This window comes from Eucyclogobius newberryi, unplaced genomic scaffold (assembly GCF_026437365.1).
Source record: "Eucyclogobius newberryi isolate DKJ021-1_F unplaced genomic scaffold, fEucNew1.0.hap1 SCAF_21, whole genome shotgun sequence".
NCBI lineage: Eukaryota > Metazoa > Chordata > Actinopteri > Gobiiformes > Gobiidae > Eucyclogobius > Eucyclogobius newberryi.
This window is the reverse complement of record NW_027315846.1, coordinates 8,017,191-8,036,204: the sequence shown is the minus strand read 5'-3', so window position 1 is coordinate 8,036,204 and position 19,014 is coordinate 8,017,191. Positions and strand designations below refer to the sequence as shown.

The 19,014-nt window shown below is 42.2% G+C and overlaps 4 protein-coding genes across 5 annotated transcripts in view; 2 read left to right on the top strand and 2 right to left on the bottom strand.

Moving 5' to 3' along the window:
* The window catches only part of ankrd6a (ankyrin repeat domain 6a), a 12,837-nt gene extending 11,455 nt beyond the window's left edge, over nucleotides 1–1,382 (bottom strand). The window contains exon 1 of the mRNA XM_072458264.1: nucleotides 1,346–1,382. The gene's annotated coding sequence lies outside the window, so the exon portion shown is untranslated. The remainder of the gene's footprint in view (nucleotides 1–1,345) is intronic.
* LOC140371108 (mitogen-activated protein kinase kinase kinase 7-like) overlaps nucleotides 1–19,014 on the top strand; it is a 298,187-nt gene that overhangs the window by 114,636 nt on the left and 164,537 nt on the right. The window lies entirely within an intron of this gene.
* On the bottom strand, nucleotides 3,051–7,556 carry LOC140370776 (uncharacterized). The gene is made up of 6 exons (XM_072458005.1): nucleotides 7,285–7,556; nucleotides 5,682–5,918; nucleotides 4,988–5,251; nucleotides 4,474–4,740; nucleotides 3,436–3,570; nucleotides 3,051–3,344 (listed from the first exon to the last, which is right to left on the bottom strand). Exons 1-6 carry the CDS (start codon nucleotides 7,346–7,348, stop codon nucleotides 3,076–3,078), a joined length of 1,236 nt encoding a protein of 411 aa, XP_072314106.1. The 5' UTR covers nucleotides 7,349–7,556; the 3' UTR covers nucleotides 3,051–3,075.
* The window catches only part of rragd (ras-related GTP binding D), an 82,772-nt gene continuing 74,605 nt past the window's right edge, over nucleotides 10,848–19,014 (top strand). The window contains exons 1-4 of the mRNA XM_072458413.1: nucleotides 10,848–11,099; nucleotides 12,296–12,591; nucleotides 13,078–13,277; nucleotides 13,760–13,874. Of these exons, the coding sequence (XP_072314514.1) occupies nucleotides 10,961–11,099; nucleotides 12,296–12,591; nucleotides 13,078–13,277; nucleotides 13,760–13,874 (750 nt within the window). The 5' untranslated portion in view covers nucleotides 10,848–10,960. The remainder of the gene's footprint in view (nucleotides 11,100–12,295; nucleotides 12,592–13,077; nucleotides 13,278–13,759; nucleotides 13,875–19,014) is intronic.

Here is a 19,014-nt window from a genome sequence, read left to right as displayed (position 1 = left end):
TTTTTTTTATAAAATTTATTACATTTTGAGTATTCAGAGTCATTTTGGACCCAGGACGACTAGCTGATTGCACTGCTTTCAGATAATGGGATCCACTTCAACAATCTGAAATATTGGAGTTTTAAGAACACATTTGAGCCCCTTTTATACTCAGATAATGATGATAAACCGCAGCGTGTATAGTGGACCTTATGCTCCTGACCTACATGACAAAGGATTCCCCTGTCACTGGATTACTGTCAATGCCAGTGGTCAGTCTCTAATCGGAGGCACTGATTCATAACAGCCATGGATTGTACCTACCACTCATCCTAATCCCACCTACACGCATTCCATCCAATCCATACTTTACCTCATTTGGTGACTGCTTTAGATAATATAGTTCAGATTCAAAAAGGGTTTTTTTTTACCTATGAAAATAAGTTTACTTTTACGTTTCTACTTCAGTCCTGTTGTATTGGTTGGGGGCTGATCCAGTCCTGGTTTTGTGCAGGTACTACACAGTGTTTAGTGGTTGTACCGAAGCACTGCATTTTGTACATAATCAACCTTGAGATTGCCTAGTCTGGTGTAAAAAAATGTTTTTATTTCACTTAATTAACTTTTATTTAACAAGGAGAGAACACATTGAGATCGAGACCTCTTGTTCAAAAGTGACCCGGGGATTGTAATAGATAAACATAATTTCTATTGGCCACAAAATTACCAATTGCACAAAAAGTCATAAACAATTTCATATATGACTCTTTTTTGCCAGTTGTATGTAGCTTATGAATTATCAGGACCTTATATAACTTAATACAGCATTAGCTCAAAAGGCAAGCCACTCTTTGCCAAATTAGAGTGCACTCACACACAATACTACCAAGGACTAGACCAGAATCAAACCGAGTCTACACCTGGACTAAACTGGGCACAAACCAGGACATAACTGACTAAATAGTAGAGAGTATTCACTGATGCACGATCAAACAACAAAAATAAGTTTGTTCATTCCCACTGACTGATATTGACTATGAACAAACATTTACTGAATGAACATCAAGTTAAAGTGACAAAAACAGCCTGATGAAGGAGATCTTTACATGTAGTTTACTTTTCTGGAGTATACTGTAGCTTCAATTGAAGTAACACATTTTTGTTCATACAATTGTTAAAATTATAATGTGTATATCATTATGGTGTGATCTGAACAATCACGACTATGGATAAACTGAATATTCCAGATCCCTACTAAACAGTACTTGATGATGTAGATTAAACGACAGACATCTATCCACAGAGGAAACAATATTACTGTAAGACACAAATGTCACACAAAAATGCACAGTAATACATTTTTTACCTTGTTTTATGAAGTCTCAGCCAAAAGAGGATAAAAAGTAGACATTTAAAGTGGTCAGTAAGGACAATACTGGAGCGGAGCTGGACAGCTGCTGATGTGCTTTAGTGCAGAGTGAGGCTGTTCTGTGCTGCGCAGGTTTAATCCACAACCTGCTCCTTCCTCACGGGACGCTCCAGCCGCTTTTACTGATGAGTCCTGACATTAAGATCAGACCTTTAGTCTCGAGAGGGCACCGCAGCTCTTTATGGATGTACAACCGCTGTGGAAATTCAGGAAAACTTTCGGATTATCATCAGAATGTAATCTAGTACAAGAGAAAGGCTTTAACGCTGGGTCAAATATGTGAAAAAAATGCAACAAAACCTTGTTATTGCATCTTGCTTTGGTGGTGCTACATGAGAAGGAATGATTACCAGATGCTTTGGCTGTAGAGACAGGGTGGATAAGTTAGGGAGGACTAAAAAGTAAGAAGATAAATGAGCTATTGAGCAATTGAGCTATTAAGGCAAACAACACTGTCGTGCATTTGGGGCTTATATCACGCAACCTAATTGCACTTCTATTATTTATTTGAAGATAATGTAATTAATAGATGATGTAATTCAATGAAACTCCTCCTGAGTGGCTCCAGCTTGTTGTGGAAAAATATAATCTGGCCCTTTGCCTTTTTCAATTTTGACTCAATTCTATTTCAATTCAATTTCAATTGCCTGGAAATGTACATAGGTCAGGCCCCCGTTTTTGTTTCACACTAGGACAAAGACAGCCTTGTTCCTTTTGTCCTGTTGTATCTGAGTGACCGGTAACTTTCCGTGTGTTTTGGGTCATGTGACGAATGTGTATAAATGAGGAGGACCTGGGACGAGGGGGAGAACTGATCATGTAATGTACCAGAGGGAGAGAAACGCCTGATTAAATCACCTTAATATTGAGACAAAGCAACTCGCTTCCTTGCCTTATTTCTGCCATTACAAGCTCCACTGTCTCTCTCGTGTCCGTCTGTGAGAGTCAGATCTCTCCTTCTCTCTGGAACTCCTCCAGGTTTCTACTTTTTCCCAAAGAGGTTTTTTGTAGTTTTTCCTGGCCGAGAAGGAGGGTCTAAGGACAGAGGACTCTGGAACATCGTCCCTCGCCACCACGGACATTGTTTAATCCGTTTTTCGAGGCAACTGTTGTTGTGATTTTGGTTATTAGAAAAATAAATTGAATTGAATAAACCAGTGCTATTTGCAATTAGAGTCCAACAAACAGTGCAAAGAAGACACCAGTCGTTTTGCAAATAAACTTCATCAACATAGTTATAAGTGTAGTTATAAGTATAATATATCTTAATCTTTATATCGATTGTTTTGCTTTCATTCCTGCAAGACTCTGACAAAGGGCCTGTACCAGCTTGTACTTTTTGGCATTCCTAAGTGCTGAAAACCGGTTTTGTGATAAATGTACTTAGAACAATAAAAAGGTTTGGGAAGGTTGGAGCACAATAAATTATGTCTAAGTTTCACATTTTAAAAGTTTAAAAACACTTGACAAAAACACTATATAAACCGACAAACACAGAAGCAGGTCTAAATTGCATAGTTGGCAGTTTTTATACAGGACAAGACAGGATATTTTGTTTTGGAAATAATGAAACGTCACCAAAATGCAGCCTTACACATTGATATACAAATTTATATACACATTCATATACACATTTGTACACTCTTTGCATTAGAATAAACCCTTTGCTATGGCTTGTTATGGGATACAAGTATAAGTCTATTTGGTCCATTCTGTCGTCCATAGAATTCAGGATCAAAGCAGTTTTGACGCTCCATCATCTCAAACCACTGGTTGTAGTCGTCTCTGTAGTTTTCCTGAGTTCTCGGGCCAGAAATGAACGACAGCAGATAATTCCTTACGTCCGGATACAAAGTGGAGCTGCGGATGAAACTCTCAAACTGCTCCGTCAGCTCTGGTCTTGGCGGAGGCGGAGGAGGCCGTCTTTTAATTTTAACTAAACATAAAAATGACATTAGACATGACTGTAAATTAGTCAATATAATACCTGCAAACAGATTTTATTTTTTGTTCTAAAATGTACTTACTAATCCTCAAAAGACATATTGTTAAACAGGACACGGTTAGAATCACTGCCATAACAGCAAGCAATCCAATAATGGCAGGTATCGCTTTGTCCCATAAACTGTGATAGATGTGTCGTCCGTCCAGAGTGTTTCCATCTGTAAAATAAGAGTCATTTACAACATTGAATACGATTAGATTGTGTTGTCTTGAGAAGCAGAGTCAAGCAGGTGACAAACCAAGGACATGTTACAGGTCAGATCTGTGCAGAGGTGACTTTTGTTTTTCAACATGTTTTCTTTTCTTTTGAGCTCAACCATTATTGAATGAATGCAAGATATATAGGTTTAACAAGCAGGTGGCGGACACTCCACACCAAAGGTTTGTGCATAGTGATAAATGGTATTCTACCTTAAACAAAAACAAAACAAAAAATCAAGGACATCCCTGCTTAAAGGTCCCATATCATGCTAAATTGACTTTTCAGAGCTTTTAACCTTCTTACAGTGCTATTGGTGCCTCATATAGTGCCCAAAGTGTTTTTTGATTGGTTCCTGCCGTCTTTAGCTAGAGAACAGTCTCTCTCCTTCTCCTCGGATGAGCAGACAAACAGGGGCTACTCACCCCTGGTGAGCGCTCGAGAGGAACTGTGTCTATTTAGGCACAGTTAGCTTCAAACATTACTTCTATTGTTACGACACTGCTGCCGCTGACATGTGCCGCTGTGTCATACGCTGTGTACCTGCGCACGCCTCGGCCTCTGTTTACACCCCCACCGTCTCCACGGGGTGGGGGCGAATCTCAAAAGATATGGGTAATTTTTTGTAACTATTATGTTATGGGTGTTGCACAACACTTATTATTATCAAATATGCCTCAACGAAATGGGAAAAATAACATGATGTGGGATCTTTAATTATGGTGTTTCTTCTCACAATATCACGCTAAATTTGATATTGTGGTATCCCCAGTTTTGGATGTATCCAACCCTCGTCTATCGTGTGGGCCAATCCTTTCTTCACAGTATAATGTATATTAATTATAACACAATACAAACTTACTCCAGAAAGCAGAAATACTGTGGCCTTGTGATTGCACCTCACATCCATAACTGAGCCCCTCGAGACTGAGGGAGATCCCGGCCGTCAGTCTGAGGACACGAGCGTCACCGCCGGCGGGCAACGGTCCCACGACAGAAAATCCGCTCACTCGAGTCGCGCCGTCGCCAATCAAACGCACCGACTTCACTGAGCGGTCGGTTGTGGTCACATGGCAACAGAGGAAAGCCTCGTTGCTTCCTTCGACTGGTTTTGCAAAGATGTGCAGCTCTAAGTAAAGAAGAAAAATACTTTTGGATTCCTTACAATTGGTGTTCCACATTGCACGCTATAAAATGATGTAAATGTATCATTCTGATGAATCAAACAGTATAAATAATGTTATTCAGCTGCTTGCATTGAAATAATCTAGTATAATCTCAATCATAATCAGGGAGGGTTTGCTCAATTATGCACAGAAGTTTATGCTTTGCCCTCAAGCGCCATGACAACCTGATCCCAGGTTGTTGTGACTCACCTGTATTTTTAGGTGTTGATTTCAGCGTCATTTCTTGAACCATCTTTGGGCATAAATGCCTGAGGAAATTCCTGTAGACATCACTTCTGATGTTCTGTTTATCCCAGAGCTCTTTGACTTTTAAGGCGGACGGAGATTGAGACGTCCATTTCAAAGTGTCAGGGTCAAAGGTCAGAAACTCATTCCCATTCACCGCCCAAGCCTCGACAGCAGAGACGGTCCCATTGGGAGAGCGGCTGCAGCTTTGCCTTCGCTGTACGACGTCTGTGGGAAAATATACACAAAAGCATTTCAGGACGTTTTTTAAGTGAAAAACAAACAAACAAACAAACAAACATACTTATATTTTAGGACATTTTTGGCTAAAAAGTTTCATACTGCAGCTTTAAATAATTCAAGTCTCAAGAGTAACTAAATTCCAACTTTTCATGACTATAAAAACAATTACCATATTTTCCGGACTGTAAGTCGAACATTTCTTCATAGTTCTGGCCGGGTTGCGACTTATACTTATATTTATACCTATATACTTATACTCCGGAGCGACTTATATGTGATATTATTAGTTATTTTCACACTTGCAACTGCAGTTCATACTCCAGTGCAACTTATAGTCCGGAAAATAATAATAATTTATCCCAATGTAGACTGTATTTTACAGTATGTGCACAGTAAAAACAAAACTGAGACTTACCCACGGTGTAGTTCGAGTGATCTTGAATGTTGGTTATAGCCTCACGAATATTAGCATAGGGTTTCTCACAGTCGGCAGGTAAAGATGACTTTTGTAGAGTCGATTTCAATCGTTCTTTTTTAGTCAACCCATCACAGTGCGAGACCGTGACACCATCGTAAACAGTGAGCTGCTCAAAGTCATAACTGCCCTTGGATGACACGCGGCCCGTGGACAAAAACACCAGACTGTGGCTTTCTGCAGAAACAAAAAAGGGACATTTTTTTGCTATGTTCCTTTGTTTGGGTTATTTTTATGCATTTTCAATACAGGTACAACAAATACATTCACAGTACATCCCAAAACAGTGATTATTTCAGTGGTCCTGTGTGGAATGTTATAAGATTATCAGGGAATTTATCCTGCCAGTAGTAACAGTTTTCATACTAATGTGCAATACTGCTATACTCATGTGCAATACTGCTATACTCATGTGCAATACTGCTAATACTCATGTGCAATACTGCTATACTCATGTGCAATACTGCTATACTCATATTCAATACTCTGACGTAATGGCAATCATCCTGGTGCAATATTTTCTGTCCATATAACAGCTGAAAATAAGTGTTAATTTGTATTAAGAGTATACGAGTTTTTTTTATAAGACTTAAAAAATAAAAAGAATAAAATTAGTTTAAAAAAAATCATAGTTCTGTATAATCTGTTTCTGTACCTAATCTGTGTTGCAACACTGACATTTCTCCTTTGTGGGAGATATAAAGGTTATCTTATCTTTAAAAACCTGTCAAGACTTAACACATTTGAGACAGAATTAAGGCCGCAGTTATTTTATTACTTGATTTACGGATTTTCAAATGAAATATATTGAACAGGCGTGCGAAATATAAATGTAATTTCAATTTCAAACGATTTTTTCTTCCGTGTTTACCCAAAACGCACCACGGGAGGAGGGGGGGGGAAGACGCGACGCGCAGGAGCGTGTAACATTAGATTTTGCGTGTTTTGCATTAGTAGAACAGACACTTCTAAGTCACGGCAAAACGCGCTGGAGAAAATGTGGTAAACGGGTTTAAAATGTGTATTTGCGATATAAACTAGTCAGCGCTGCGCCTAGCAGACAAGGAAACGGGCGCGCGCGTGCGTCTTCTCATGCTCTCCGGGGGCCGCGCGCAGGGTCCGTCCCACACTCACGCAGGAGTTTGACGAAAAAAATCTTTTGACTTAATACCGCTTTTTATATATCATTTAATGCTTTTTTGCGTTGACGGCGGTACTTTATATATACAAAAAAAAGATAATAATTAATTGTATTTATATTGCAGAAATCAATAATCTAAGTGCGGCGGCTCCGTAAACCAAGTAATACAATAACTAAGCCCTAATGTGTGAAGTAAAAGTAAAAATTAGAAGCAGATTCCGTTTGCAGATCTACTGACGGCACAGAACAAACACGTCTCTTGGTACGGACTTTGCAAACACTAAAATACAAATAGTGTGATAAACAAGAGTATTGTTTTGGTTAATCCGAACAGCAGCACTGTAAGTATGTGGTTATACATGAGTGAACAAAATGAAGAAGAAAAAAATGTAATGAACTTACCAGAGCCAAATGCATAGTCCAGATTCAACAAGAACAATGTGTATAAAAACTTAGTTCTCTCCATCTTCTAATCCCATGTTTTTAAGGAATTTTAGAGTAAAAGTGACAGTGCTTCAAAGGTTGTAGATCGATGCACAATAAGCTAGTTTATTTAATGCTAGGAACTATGATCTAACAAAGAAAATGATTCCAAAAACAAATACAGAAAAGGTGTAACAGAGCTACACTTAAAACTAATCTTCATGTCATACAAAATCCTTATGACGATTGTTTTGCTCTGTTAACTGTCACACCCTAAAGACAAGGTGAACCTGGTCTACCACATTGTTAAAAGGAGTTAGAAATAAGCCAATGAGAATCAAGAGATGAATCAGGTCACAGTGCTAATATAAACATGACAACACAAATATTTGAGATTAGACTGAAATATGAACTAGGCTCATGCAAGACACTCCTATCTTTGAGAATATAAACCTGTGCCATGTTGTTTGTGGAGGATATTCTATTACCTAAACTTAAACTTTGCAGTCTTTGCATATTTCTTTTTATAATGATAAAATCAATAACGGCGACTGAAAGCATTTTTGTTATGCAGTGATTGTTATAAAATGAACATTATGCTTGTGATAAGAGAGATGAGGTATAGTACAAGGTAAAGCTCCTTTGTTTGGCAACAGGAAGAATCTGCAGTTATAATAATACACTGGGGACTATCTGAAAATGATGAACAAAAAAAGTTTATTCATATTACAAAAGAGCATAAACAAATATTAATACATTCAGATTGATGCTAAAAAGCTGTAGACAGTGAGAGAAATCTGCACAGTCGGCTTTTATCCTGGTAAACATTGTACAATTGCACAACTGTTCGTACGTCATAATGACGTCAGGAATGAGTCATTCCCCATAGGAATGAATTGAGCACTTTACTTTCACTTTTAACGAAAAGCGAAAGTAAAGTGAACGTAAACATAAAGTGAGAGCAAACATTACTTGGTGCTATAGATTGAACTAAAAACACGGATTATTATTGTTTGGTTCAAACGATTATGTGACCTGAAAAATCATGACGAGAGAGCGAATAACCTAATAATTTGCAATAATCTTGGCATCCATGAACCTACAGGCCAGTGCAGGACAGGACCACTGCAGGACCACCACAGGACCACTGCAGGACCACCACAGGACAACTACAGGACCACCACAGGACAACTACAGGACCACCACAGGACCACTGCAGGACCACCACAGGACAACTACAGGACCACCACAGGACAACTACAGGACCACCACAGGACCACTGCAGGACCACCACAGGACAACTACAGGACCACCACAGGACAACTACAGGACCACCACAGGACAACTACAGGACCACCACAGGACAACTACAGGACCACTACAAGACAACTACAGGACCACCACAGGACCACTGCAGGACCACCACAGGACCACTGCAGGACCACCACAGGACAACTACAGGACCACCACAGGACAACTACAGGACCACCACAGGACCACTGCAGGACCACCACAGGACAACTACAGGACCACCACAGGACCACTGCAGGACCACCACAGGACAACTACAGGACCACCACAGGACAACTACAGGACCACCACAGGACAACTACAGGACAACTACAGGACCACCACAGGACAACTACAGGACCACCACAGGACAACTACAGGACCACCACAGGACCACTGCAGGACCACCACAGGACAACTACAGGACCACCACAGGACAACTACAGGACCACCACAGGACCACTGCAGGACCACCACAGGACAACTACAGGACCACCACAGGACCACTGCAGGACCACCACAGGACAACTACAGGACCACCACAGGACCACTGCAGGACCACCACAGGACAACTACAGGACCACCACAGGACAACTACAGGACCACCACAGGACAACTACAGGACAACTACAGGACCACCACAGGACAACTACAGGACCACCACAGGACAACTACAGGACCACCACAGGACAACTACAGGACCACTACAAGACAACTACAGGACAACTACAGGACAACTACAGGACCACAGGACCACCACGGGACCACTACAGGCCAGGACAGGACAGGACAGGGGAGGGCAGGGCAGGGCAGGGCAGGACCACCACAGGACCACTACAGGCCAGGACAGGACCACCACGTGACCACCACAGGCCACTACAGGACAGGGCAGGACAGGACCACTACAGGCCAGGCCAGGACAGGACCACCACATGACCACTAAAGGACCACTACAGGACAGGACCTCCACAGGACAGGACAGGACCACCACAGGACAGGACAGGGCAGGACATGACCACCACAGGACATGACCACCACAGGACAGGACAGGCCAGGAAAGGCCAGGGCAGGACAGGACCACCACAGGACAGGACAGGGCAGGACAGGACATGACCACCACAGGACAGGACAGGACCACCACAGGACAGGACAGGCCAGGAAAGGCCAGGGCAGGACAGGACCACCACAGGACAGGACAGGGCAGGACAGGACATGACCACCACAGGACAGGACAGGGCAGGACAGGACATGACCACCACAGGACAGGACAGGGCAGGACATGACAGGACCACCACAGGACAGGACAGGACATGACCACCACAGGACAGGACAGGGCAGGACAGGACAGGACATGACATGACCACCACAGGACAGGACAGGACAGGGCAGGACATGACCACCACAGGACAGGACAGGGCAGGACATGACAGGACCACCACAGGACAGGACAGGACAGGACATGACCACCACAGGACAGGACAGGGCAGGACAGGACAGGACATGACATGACCACCACAGGACAGGACAGGGCAGGACAGGACAGGACCACCACAGGACAGGACAGGGCAGGACATGACCACCACAGGACAGGACAGGACCACCACAGGACAGGACAGGACAGGACAGGACCACCACAGGACAGGACAGGGCAGGGCATGACCACCACAGGACAGGGCAGGACAGGACAGGACCACCACAGGACAGGGCAGGACAGGACATGACCACCACAGGACAGGACAGGACAGGACTGGACAGGACAGGACAGGACCACCACAGGACAGGGCAGGACAGGACAGGACATGACCACCACAGGACAGGACAGGACAGGGCAGGACATGACCACCACAGGACAGGACAGGGCAGGACATGACAGGACCACCACAGGACAGGACAGGACAGGACATGACCACCACAGGACAGGACAGGGCAGGACAGGACAGGACCACCACAGGACAGGACAGGGCAGGACATGACCACCACAGGACAGGACAGGACCACCACAGGACAGGACAGGACAGGACAGGACCACCACAGGACAGGACAGGGCAGGACATGACCACCACAGGACAGGGCAGGACAGGACAGGACCACCACAGGACAGGGCAGGACAGGACATGACCACCACAGGACAGGACAGGACAGGACTGGACAGGACAGGACCACCACAGGACAGGGCAGGACAGGACAGGACAGGACCACCACAGGACAGGACAGGACCACCACAGGACTGGACGGCCGGTGTGCGGAGCGCCTGGAGCGGGGTGAGAGTTCGGCATCATGGCTCGCTCCGCTCAAGTGACACCGCGCGCGGGGGGGAAACTTTAGGCACCGCTCACTCCCTTTAAACGCTCGCGAGCAGCTCGACATGTCCGGCGGCGGCGGCGGCGGCGGCGAGAGGAGCCCCGCGCCCGGCGAGGACGACGGTGACACCGGCTCGGACTACTACGACGACGCGGACGAGATCGAGGCGTTCGCGGAGGCTCAGCTGGGCGGCGAGGACGGGGGTAAGGAAGGCGGGCTTTGGTGCCGCGTCCCCCCGGGGCAAGGTCACGAAGTACGGGCAGAAATCACAGCAGGTCGGACAGTTTGAACACCTCCGCGGACACCGAATGTAGCGCGGTTTTTCCCGGGTTTAGCACTCCTGTTGGCTAACCTAGCTTCTCAGATTTACAGTAAGTAGTTATAGTATAGTTTTGGAAGTGTGTTGGTCAGGAAAAAAATACTTTAAATGTATGATTATAGAATTATTTATTACAAGTCCTCAAGAAACTATCTTTAGCCTGTTCAAAACAACAAACGAGGCAAATTGCTAACTTTATATAATTAAATAATATTAATATGTGCAGAAACGTGCGTCAAAGTGGGCGTGTCTCATAGTATTTTACGTGCTCTAAAATCCAAATAAAATACTACTACAAATAAAATGAAATATTTTTAGCGGATGTTAGGGGAATTATGTACATACAGAGTTTGCTAAAAAAAGAAAAGAAAAAAAAAATCTTAATAAAGCACATTGATCTTTTCTGTCCTGTGGATCGCCTGTATCTGTTCCTAATCAATATTGTGATCAGGTTCACTGCAGGAACGTGAGACAAACGCTTTTTGTCAGCTCCTTCAGACTGACAATGTCTCCCATCAGTCCAGTCATACTTGCAAAAATGCCCACAACATTATTTTAACAATTTTAAACATTTAGGCCTATTTTTTAAAAGTTTGATGCCTGCTAGTGTTGTAACTCAATGTATAGCCTACTAAATCTCAGTCATTTTTGTTATTACACCACAACAGGAGGCCTAATAAAATTTATGTTTAACTATTTTATATTTTACTTTCTGACTACTTACGTTAGAAGAAACCAAAATAATATATTGTTATACACACCCAGACCCAGAAGACTGCTTTTATTATGGTTTTAATATGTATCCTAATGGACTTTTGAGTGCTTAAACATTAAATTACACTGACTTTCCTGAAAACGTTCAATGCAACACAAGATTCCGACATCTCCTCTAGTCACATAATGGAAATAGTTCACAGAAACCACTCCACTACAATATACTTTTTGATTAGATTCGGCAATAACAGTCGATGCATGATTTTTATTTTTTTACAGCTGCTTTGAAATAATGTATTTGTTATTTAAATCAAAATGCCAATTAAATGGCAATCCATCCGTTTAACGCTTCCTTTGTCTTTGTAGAGTTGGGCTTCAGTGATTCCATTAATGGCGAGGTCAAACCCCGGATCTTGCTCATGGGGCTGAGGCGGAGCGGGAAGTCGTCCATCCAAAAAGTCGTCTTCCACAAAATGTCGCCGAACGAGACTCTTTTTCTGGAGAGCACCAATAAGATCTGCAGAGAGGACGTGTCCAGCAGCTCCTTCGTCAGCTTCCAGATCTGGGACTTCCCGGGACAGATCGACTTCTTCGACCCTTCCTTTGACTATGAGATGATTTTCAGAGGGACGGGCGCGCTCATTTTCGTCATTGACTCACAGGTCTGCGTGGGTTTTATGATTTTGTCGACTTGGAAAGAAGACAAACAATGCAATCTGTAGTACCTTACCAACGTGCAGGCAATGCAAACAAGACAGCCCTGTAAAATAAAACATAGCCTTCTTGGTGGGACTTTTGTGGTTAAGTAAAGATTCATAAATAAATGACAAATATATACACGATTTTTAAAAATAATGACATTGAAAAAAGGTCAGGAATTGAGTTTCACTAAGAAAAAAGCTACTTTTGTGTTTCCCTTTGGCATACCACTTGCAATGATTTAACCCTCACTCAATTTTCAAATATATTGTCACATGTTTTTGTTTTGTTTTGTTACTTTGCCATTTCTCCATAGCTGGAACATCACGTTTTTACTTCAACAATTGTCTAATAATAATGCATGGATACAAACGTGTGAAGCACTGTTAAAGATATACAGTATATTCCCTAATATTGTTGTTCTCAGACTTGTGTTTCTTCATTTCCAGGATGATTATGTGGAAGCGCTCAGCCGACTGCACCTCACCGTGACCAGAGCCTACCAAGTGAACCCCGACATCAGCTTCGAGGTGTTCATTCACAAAGTGGACGGACTCTCAGACGACCACAAGATCGAGAAGCAACGAGACATCCACAAACGGGCCAACGACGACCTGGCGGACGCAGGCCTCGAAAAAATACACCTGAGGTAAACGTTATGCATATGTGACATAGGTAGAGGTATTTCCATAACTGTTACCTAGCAAACCATACTGTGAACAAGGGGGAAAACCCATGTAAATTACGCAATAGTTATGATATAATAAATAAAAATACCAGATTTTTAAAATAATTCCCAATTTCTTAAACAATTTGGTAGAGATTCTGTTTTAGAACTCTTTACTTCCTGTGTTTTTCAACTTTTCTTTATAAACTGCCACTTCACTCAATATTTTCCGCAGGTTCTATCCCATCAAACTGCGTTATAATTAGAAAAACATGAGAACCTGTCATATGCGCTTCAAGTTAAATGTAAGAAAAGCCGAGAAATTGAAAGACAATTGTACTCTCTCCCATTAAAACAAACAATAAATACCATAAATAAAATGAACTTGTCCATACGTATTTCAAAACATGCTTACATTTTATTTCTGCAAAATACTATTCCTCTGTTTTGTTTTATTCTCACAGTTTTTATTTGACCAGTATATACGACCACTCCATATTTGAGGCCTTCAGTAAAGTTGTACAGAAGCTCATCCCTCAGCTGCCGACGCTGGAAAACCTGCTCAACATCTTCATTTCTGTGAGTTATTCTGTGCATGTAGTTTATTGTAAAATCTGTTGAACTTAATAACGGTCAAGATAAAGACATTTTGGGAGTATTTGGTATTTTTTATTTTAAGAATGTTTATGTTTTACCTGTATAATAACTAATAATAATTTACCTTTTTGCATTATGTCTATTATTCATATGAATTTACCTGCAGTATGTCATCCCGCCACTAGGGGGTAATGCTGCACAACACATTTAAACTTGGACGTCTGATCTGCTACTGACAGAGCTCATTTTTTCATGCATTAGTGCACACTCTCCTTTTAGAGACTTGATAAACAGAGCTATAAATCTTCATCACGATGGGATTAGTATTGATCTAATTTGTCTGCAACTCTGGAAAACGTGCAGAATTGGACAAACACAATCACAATCTCCCATTGATCAGAGCCAGCAAATAAAATCGGTTGGATTAAGCTTTCACGTATGTCCTAGCTAATCTTTTAGATATCCACTTAAAGGTCATGTCAACACCTAATGTAACAAAGAAAGTTTATAGAGAAGTTGTTGCCACTTTGGTGCTATAAAAATGTTTTAATTAAATTTGCATGCAAGAAAAACACATTTACGTTCAAGCAATAAAAATGGCCAAGAGCAGAGGAGGACAGTGTTGACAAAAACACACTCAAAACAACTCAAGTTTCGCTCAAGTGTGGATGGACTGTAAAATGAGCCACAAAAGTGCAGAAATATCACATTTTGCCCTCTTTAAACTACTAAAGGATTACTCTTTTAACAGCTTTTGACAGTTTTCTCACTGCAGACAATATACTCAATATACTTAATTCTGCATATCTTGAAACCACTCTTATGCTATTACCGTGTACCTCTACCCAAGAGGAATTACTCATTAAAAAGCTTCACTCTTACCACTTGAACCCCAGGCCTGAAGACGGTAGATGACAGTGCATTCTCTCCTTCTGGGAAATCCACTGCAGATACACAGCCATAAACACTTTCTGATTAAAACAATGACTCCCTGAGGTGGAGTCTATTGCCATTAATCCAAGCGGCGTGCCCGTCTGTCCTGTCCCGCCTGCACCAGGGGAGCAGCTCCAAGGAGTTTTCAAATTTGTGGTCAAGGTCGCCGCCTTCTCCATGAGGTCACAAGCAGAATTATTGATATCACTTACACTTATCTGCTAAGGCGGGAGATACTGTATGACTATTATTATTCTGTAAATGCCGTTTTTTTCATAGTTTTGGCCGGAGTGCGACTTTTTTATTTATACTTATATACTCATACTTATACTCCGGAGCGACTTATATGTGATATTATTTGTTATTTTCACACTTGCAACCGCATTTCATACTCCAGTGCAACTTGTGTATGTTTTTTTCTTCTCTATTATGTATTTTTTGGCTGGTGCGACTTATACTCCAGTGCGACTCATAGTCCAGAAAATACGGTAACCAGAAGCGCTCAGAAACATGTCTAAATGTTTAACTGTTCTAACTTTGGCCCAAACGGCGAGGTCCGGGGAGTCTGCAGCAGAACCTCTCCGTGGGTTTCAGAATGAGGAGAAATTCGGACCGTTGCCATAGCGATTGACAATTTCCAACAAAATATGATATCTTCGGACTGGGAACAAAAGTCTTCAAAATACTGCATATTTACCGTATTTCCTGGACTATAAAAAAAATGCATAATAGAGAAGAAAAAAACATAATAAGTTGCACTGGAGTATGAAATGTGGTTGCAAGTGTGAAAATAACAAATAATATTGCATTTAAGTCGCAGTAAGTATAAATATAAGTATAAGTTGCATCCCGGCCAAAACTATGAAAAAACGTGCGACTTGTAGTACGGAAAATACGGTGTAGCTGGAAGCTGACACCCATGAATAATGATGAAATAATAATGCATTAATTTCACATGAGCACTTTTCAGACACTCAAATTTGCTATAAAATTGTCTGAATAATTCATGCGCGGCTGCCCCGGGGTAGACAAACTCTAGTTGTGCTGTCAATCTGCACCGGGGGGTCCTTCAATCACCACCAAACACTCACGCATGCACCACGTTCTAGTGCTGCCGTCCTTTGGCTGTTTTGGTCTAATTAATTGGTCAATGTTGTCTGTGCCGACCAAATAGTTTATTAGTCGGCTAAATATCTTTAAGATTATAAGGTGTAAAACAGCAGAAAGTGCGTGGAGTGAGTTTGATGGAGTTTTTGGGAGTGACCGGACAGCTGACCGGACCTTTTCCCTTGAAGATGACGTTTACTTGTACTTCTTTGTGTACATATTTTGCACAGTATTTTGTCGCATTCATACTTGATTGGGATGGAAGTGTTGTGTCCAGGCCAAATATCACTTTATTACCTTGAAAAATGTGTTGGCTCTTTTTGCTCTCCATGATAAGCTCAATATCCCTACAGTGTATCTTCAAAACAACCACATTGTGTATTGTATTAGTCAATAATAATATCTCCCACCGCTATCATCTACTAATTTGTACACAGCGCATGTATTGCTTGACCGCTGCTTGACTCGCTCGCGTGTGCAATGTAATCTGCTTTTTATACACGGCTGATGCTGACATTCACTAAGGCAAAATAAGAGCTTTTTTGCAGCTTTCGAGATAGAAAGGTTAATAGATATATTTAAGATACCGTACATTCATTTCTTATCAAATTTGATTCATCTTTAATCTGAGCGAAGTTATATATTTGCAGTTTTCTCATAATTGCACATTTTCTGAAATTGCTGTAATAAAATATGCCATTTCATCATACTTTCATGCTCGGTTGAGTTGACCTTACCATGACCTGGATAAGTGCGAACGCTGCTTATGTGTGTGTTCTTGACCAATAGCAACCGTTGGTCTCTATATAATCTTTCACAATTTTCTTGATAACAATATTAAACCACTTCAGAGCTGCCACAGATAGTTTGGATGAGTACACGGACACTGTGACGTCATACAGTCGATTTCCGTGAGGACAGCATTATACCACACACCAAAGTCACTTTTCAATAATGACAAACCCTGGTTCACACCAAAACCGAGGCATTTGAGGCAGCAGAAGGGGGCAGCGCACAGGGCTAGTGACAGAGAGCGCTAAAAAGGTCACAGTGCAATACGCAACTGAAGCAAACAACAACCTCTGTGTGGAGTGGGCTCTGGCTTCTCACCAACTACAAGCCCAGAGCCCCACACGCTGCAGATGACCGGAAACTGGCTCAGCAACTCCCCCTAGTTTGCGGATGACACCGCCCTCATCGGGCTCATCTCGGACGGGGATGAGTCTGCCTACAGGAGGGAGGTGGACCGGCTGGTGTCCTGGTGCAGCGGTAACAACCTGGAGTTCAATGCCCAGAAGACAGTGGAGATGATCGTGGACTTCAGGAAAGTCAAGGCCCCCCCAGCCCTCCCTCACTATCACAGAGTCCCCCATCATCACAGCAGACTCCCTCTGCTCCCTCGGCACCATCATCACCCAGGACCTCAAGTGGGAGCTCACCATCAACTCCCTCATCAAGAAGGCCCAGCAGAGGATGTACTTCCTGTGGCAGCTGAGGAAATCCAAGCTGCCAACGGAGATGATGGTGCAGTTCTACACGGCCATCATTGAGTCCATCCTCACCTCCTCCATCACCGTGTGGTACGCTGGAGCCACAGCCAGGGACAAACAGAGACTACAGGGCATTGTGCACTCTGCTGAGAAGGTGATCGGCCGCGAACTTCCATCTCTGCAGGACCTGTACGTCTCCAGGGCTCTGAGACGTGCAGGTCGGATCACAGCTGACCGTTCTCATCCTGGACATGGACTATTTGAGCCACTCCCCTCAGGCAGGAGGCCACTCCCCTCAGGCAGGAGGCCACTCCCCTCAGGCAGAACCTCCCGCCACAAGAACAGTTTCTTTCCCTCTGCCGTTGGACTCATGAACACCTCTTAAACTCCTGTCACTTTAACTATAATTTAATCACTCACTGCACTGTTCACTTTCTGCACTACAACAGCAGCTACAGCAAATTTAAAAAGTTTTTCTTTTTAATTTTAAATAAGTTGTCCATTGTTTTATTGTTTTGCACCGAATCACCAAAGCAAGTTACTATGTTTGTGAATTCTGTTCATTAGCAATGGCAATAAACCTTTTTCTGATTCTGATTCGTAAACAATGGCACCCACCCGTATTCTCTTACAGTTGTTTTATCTCTTCACAACAAAGCAAGAGCCACTTCAAAACTTAAAAGAGAGTTGTACACAGACACTTTTGAACATTGCCTTTGAATGAGAAGTCGAGCTTTGGTAGCGACTTCAAACCCTTTCATCAAAGTTTGCCTGACCCCAGCTCTGCGTGCCCTCTGACTCCATCCAGGAGCAGAGCCTCTTCTTTCTCGTTCTGTTGTTGTGGTTCTACTCTTAAAGATGCTAGAATTCGCTTTTTATACTGATAATCTTCAGTCCTATATTCAAAAAAATCTCCTGGGACGTGGTGAAAATGAAAATGAACCATAGCTGTAGATGGTGCTACACGTTATTATTATTCTCTCACAGAATTGCCTTTGGAATTGGTATGACAAGGTTATTATTTGGTTAATCAATAATTGGGTTCGTTCAGATCACAATACAAAAGAATTGTGAGAATTTGGGGATCAATATTAAGTCTTTGCTCTAAATGAAAAGTCTCTCTTGCTGTTGTTTTGTTCAGAAATTTCATGAAAACAACTGTAGGTTTCGTGATGTATTCGATAATTATAGTTGAGGTGAAGATGTCCCTGCAGTTTGAACACGTTGTCAATAATTGTGAATAATCCTTAAATTACTCTGTGTGAATATTTGTGGTTTAATATTCCATGTGTCTCTGAGCAGTTCCCTCGCAATGTCTTTGTAGCTTTTGGTTATAGTCACCAGCCAAGACTGTTTTTCCTATTATTATAGACGAATTAAAGACTTTTGTTTGGATTTTGTTTAATTTACTGAGTTCTGGTGTGCATTGTCAACAGGTTTAGTAAACTCAGAAAAGGCACATATCTTCCTGTGTCAAAACTAAAGTATTAAAGAAAGGTGAGGAAAATAGCATGAACAGGTGAGAAGGACTGAACTGCGGGAGAAGGTGGGAAAAGTTATATTTATAACTGTGGACTTTTTACTTTGACTTC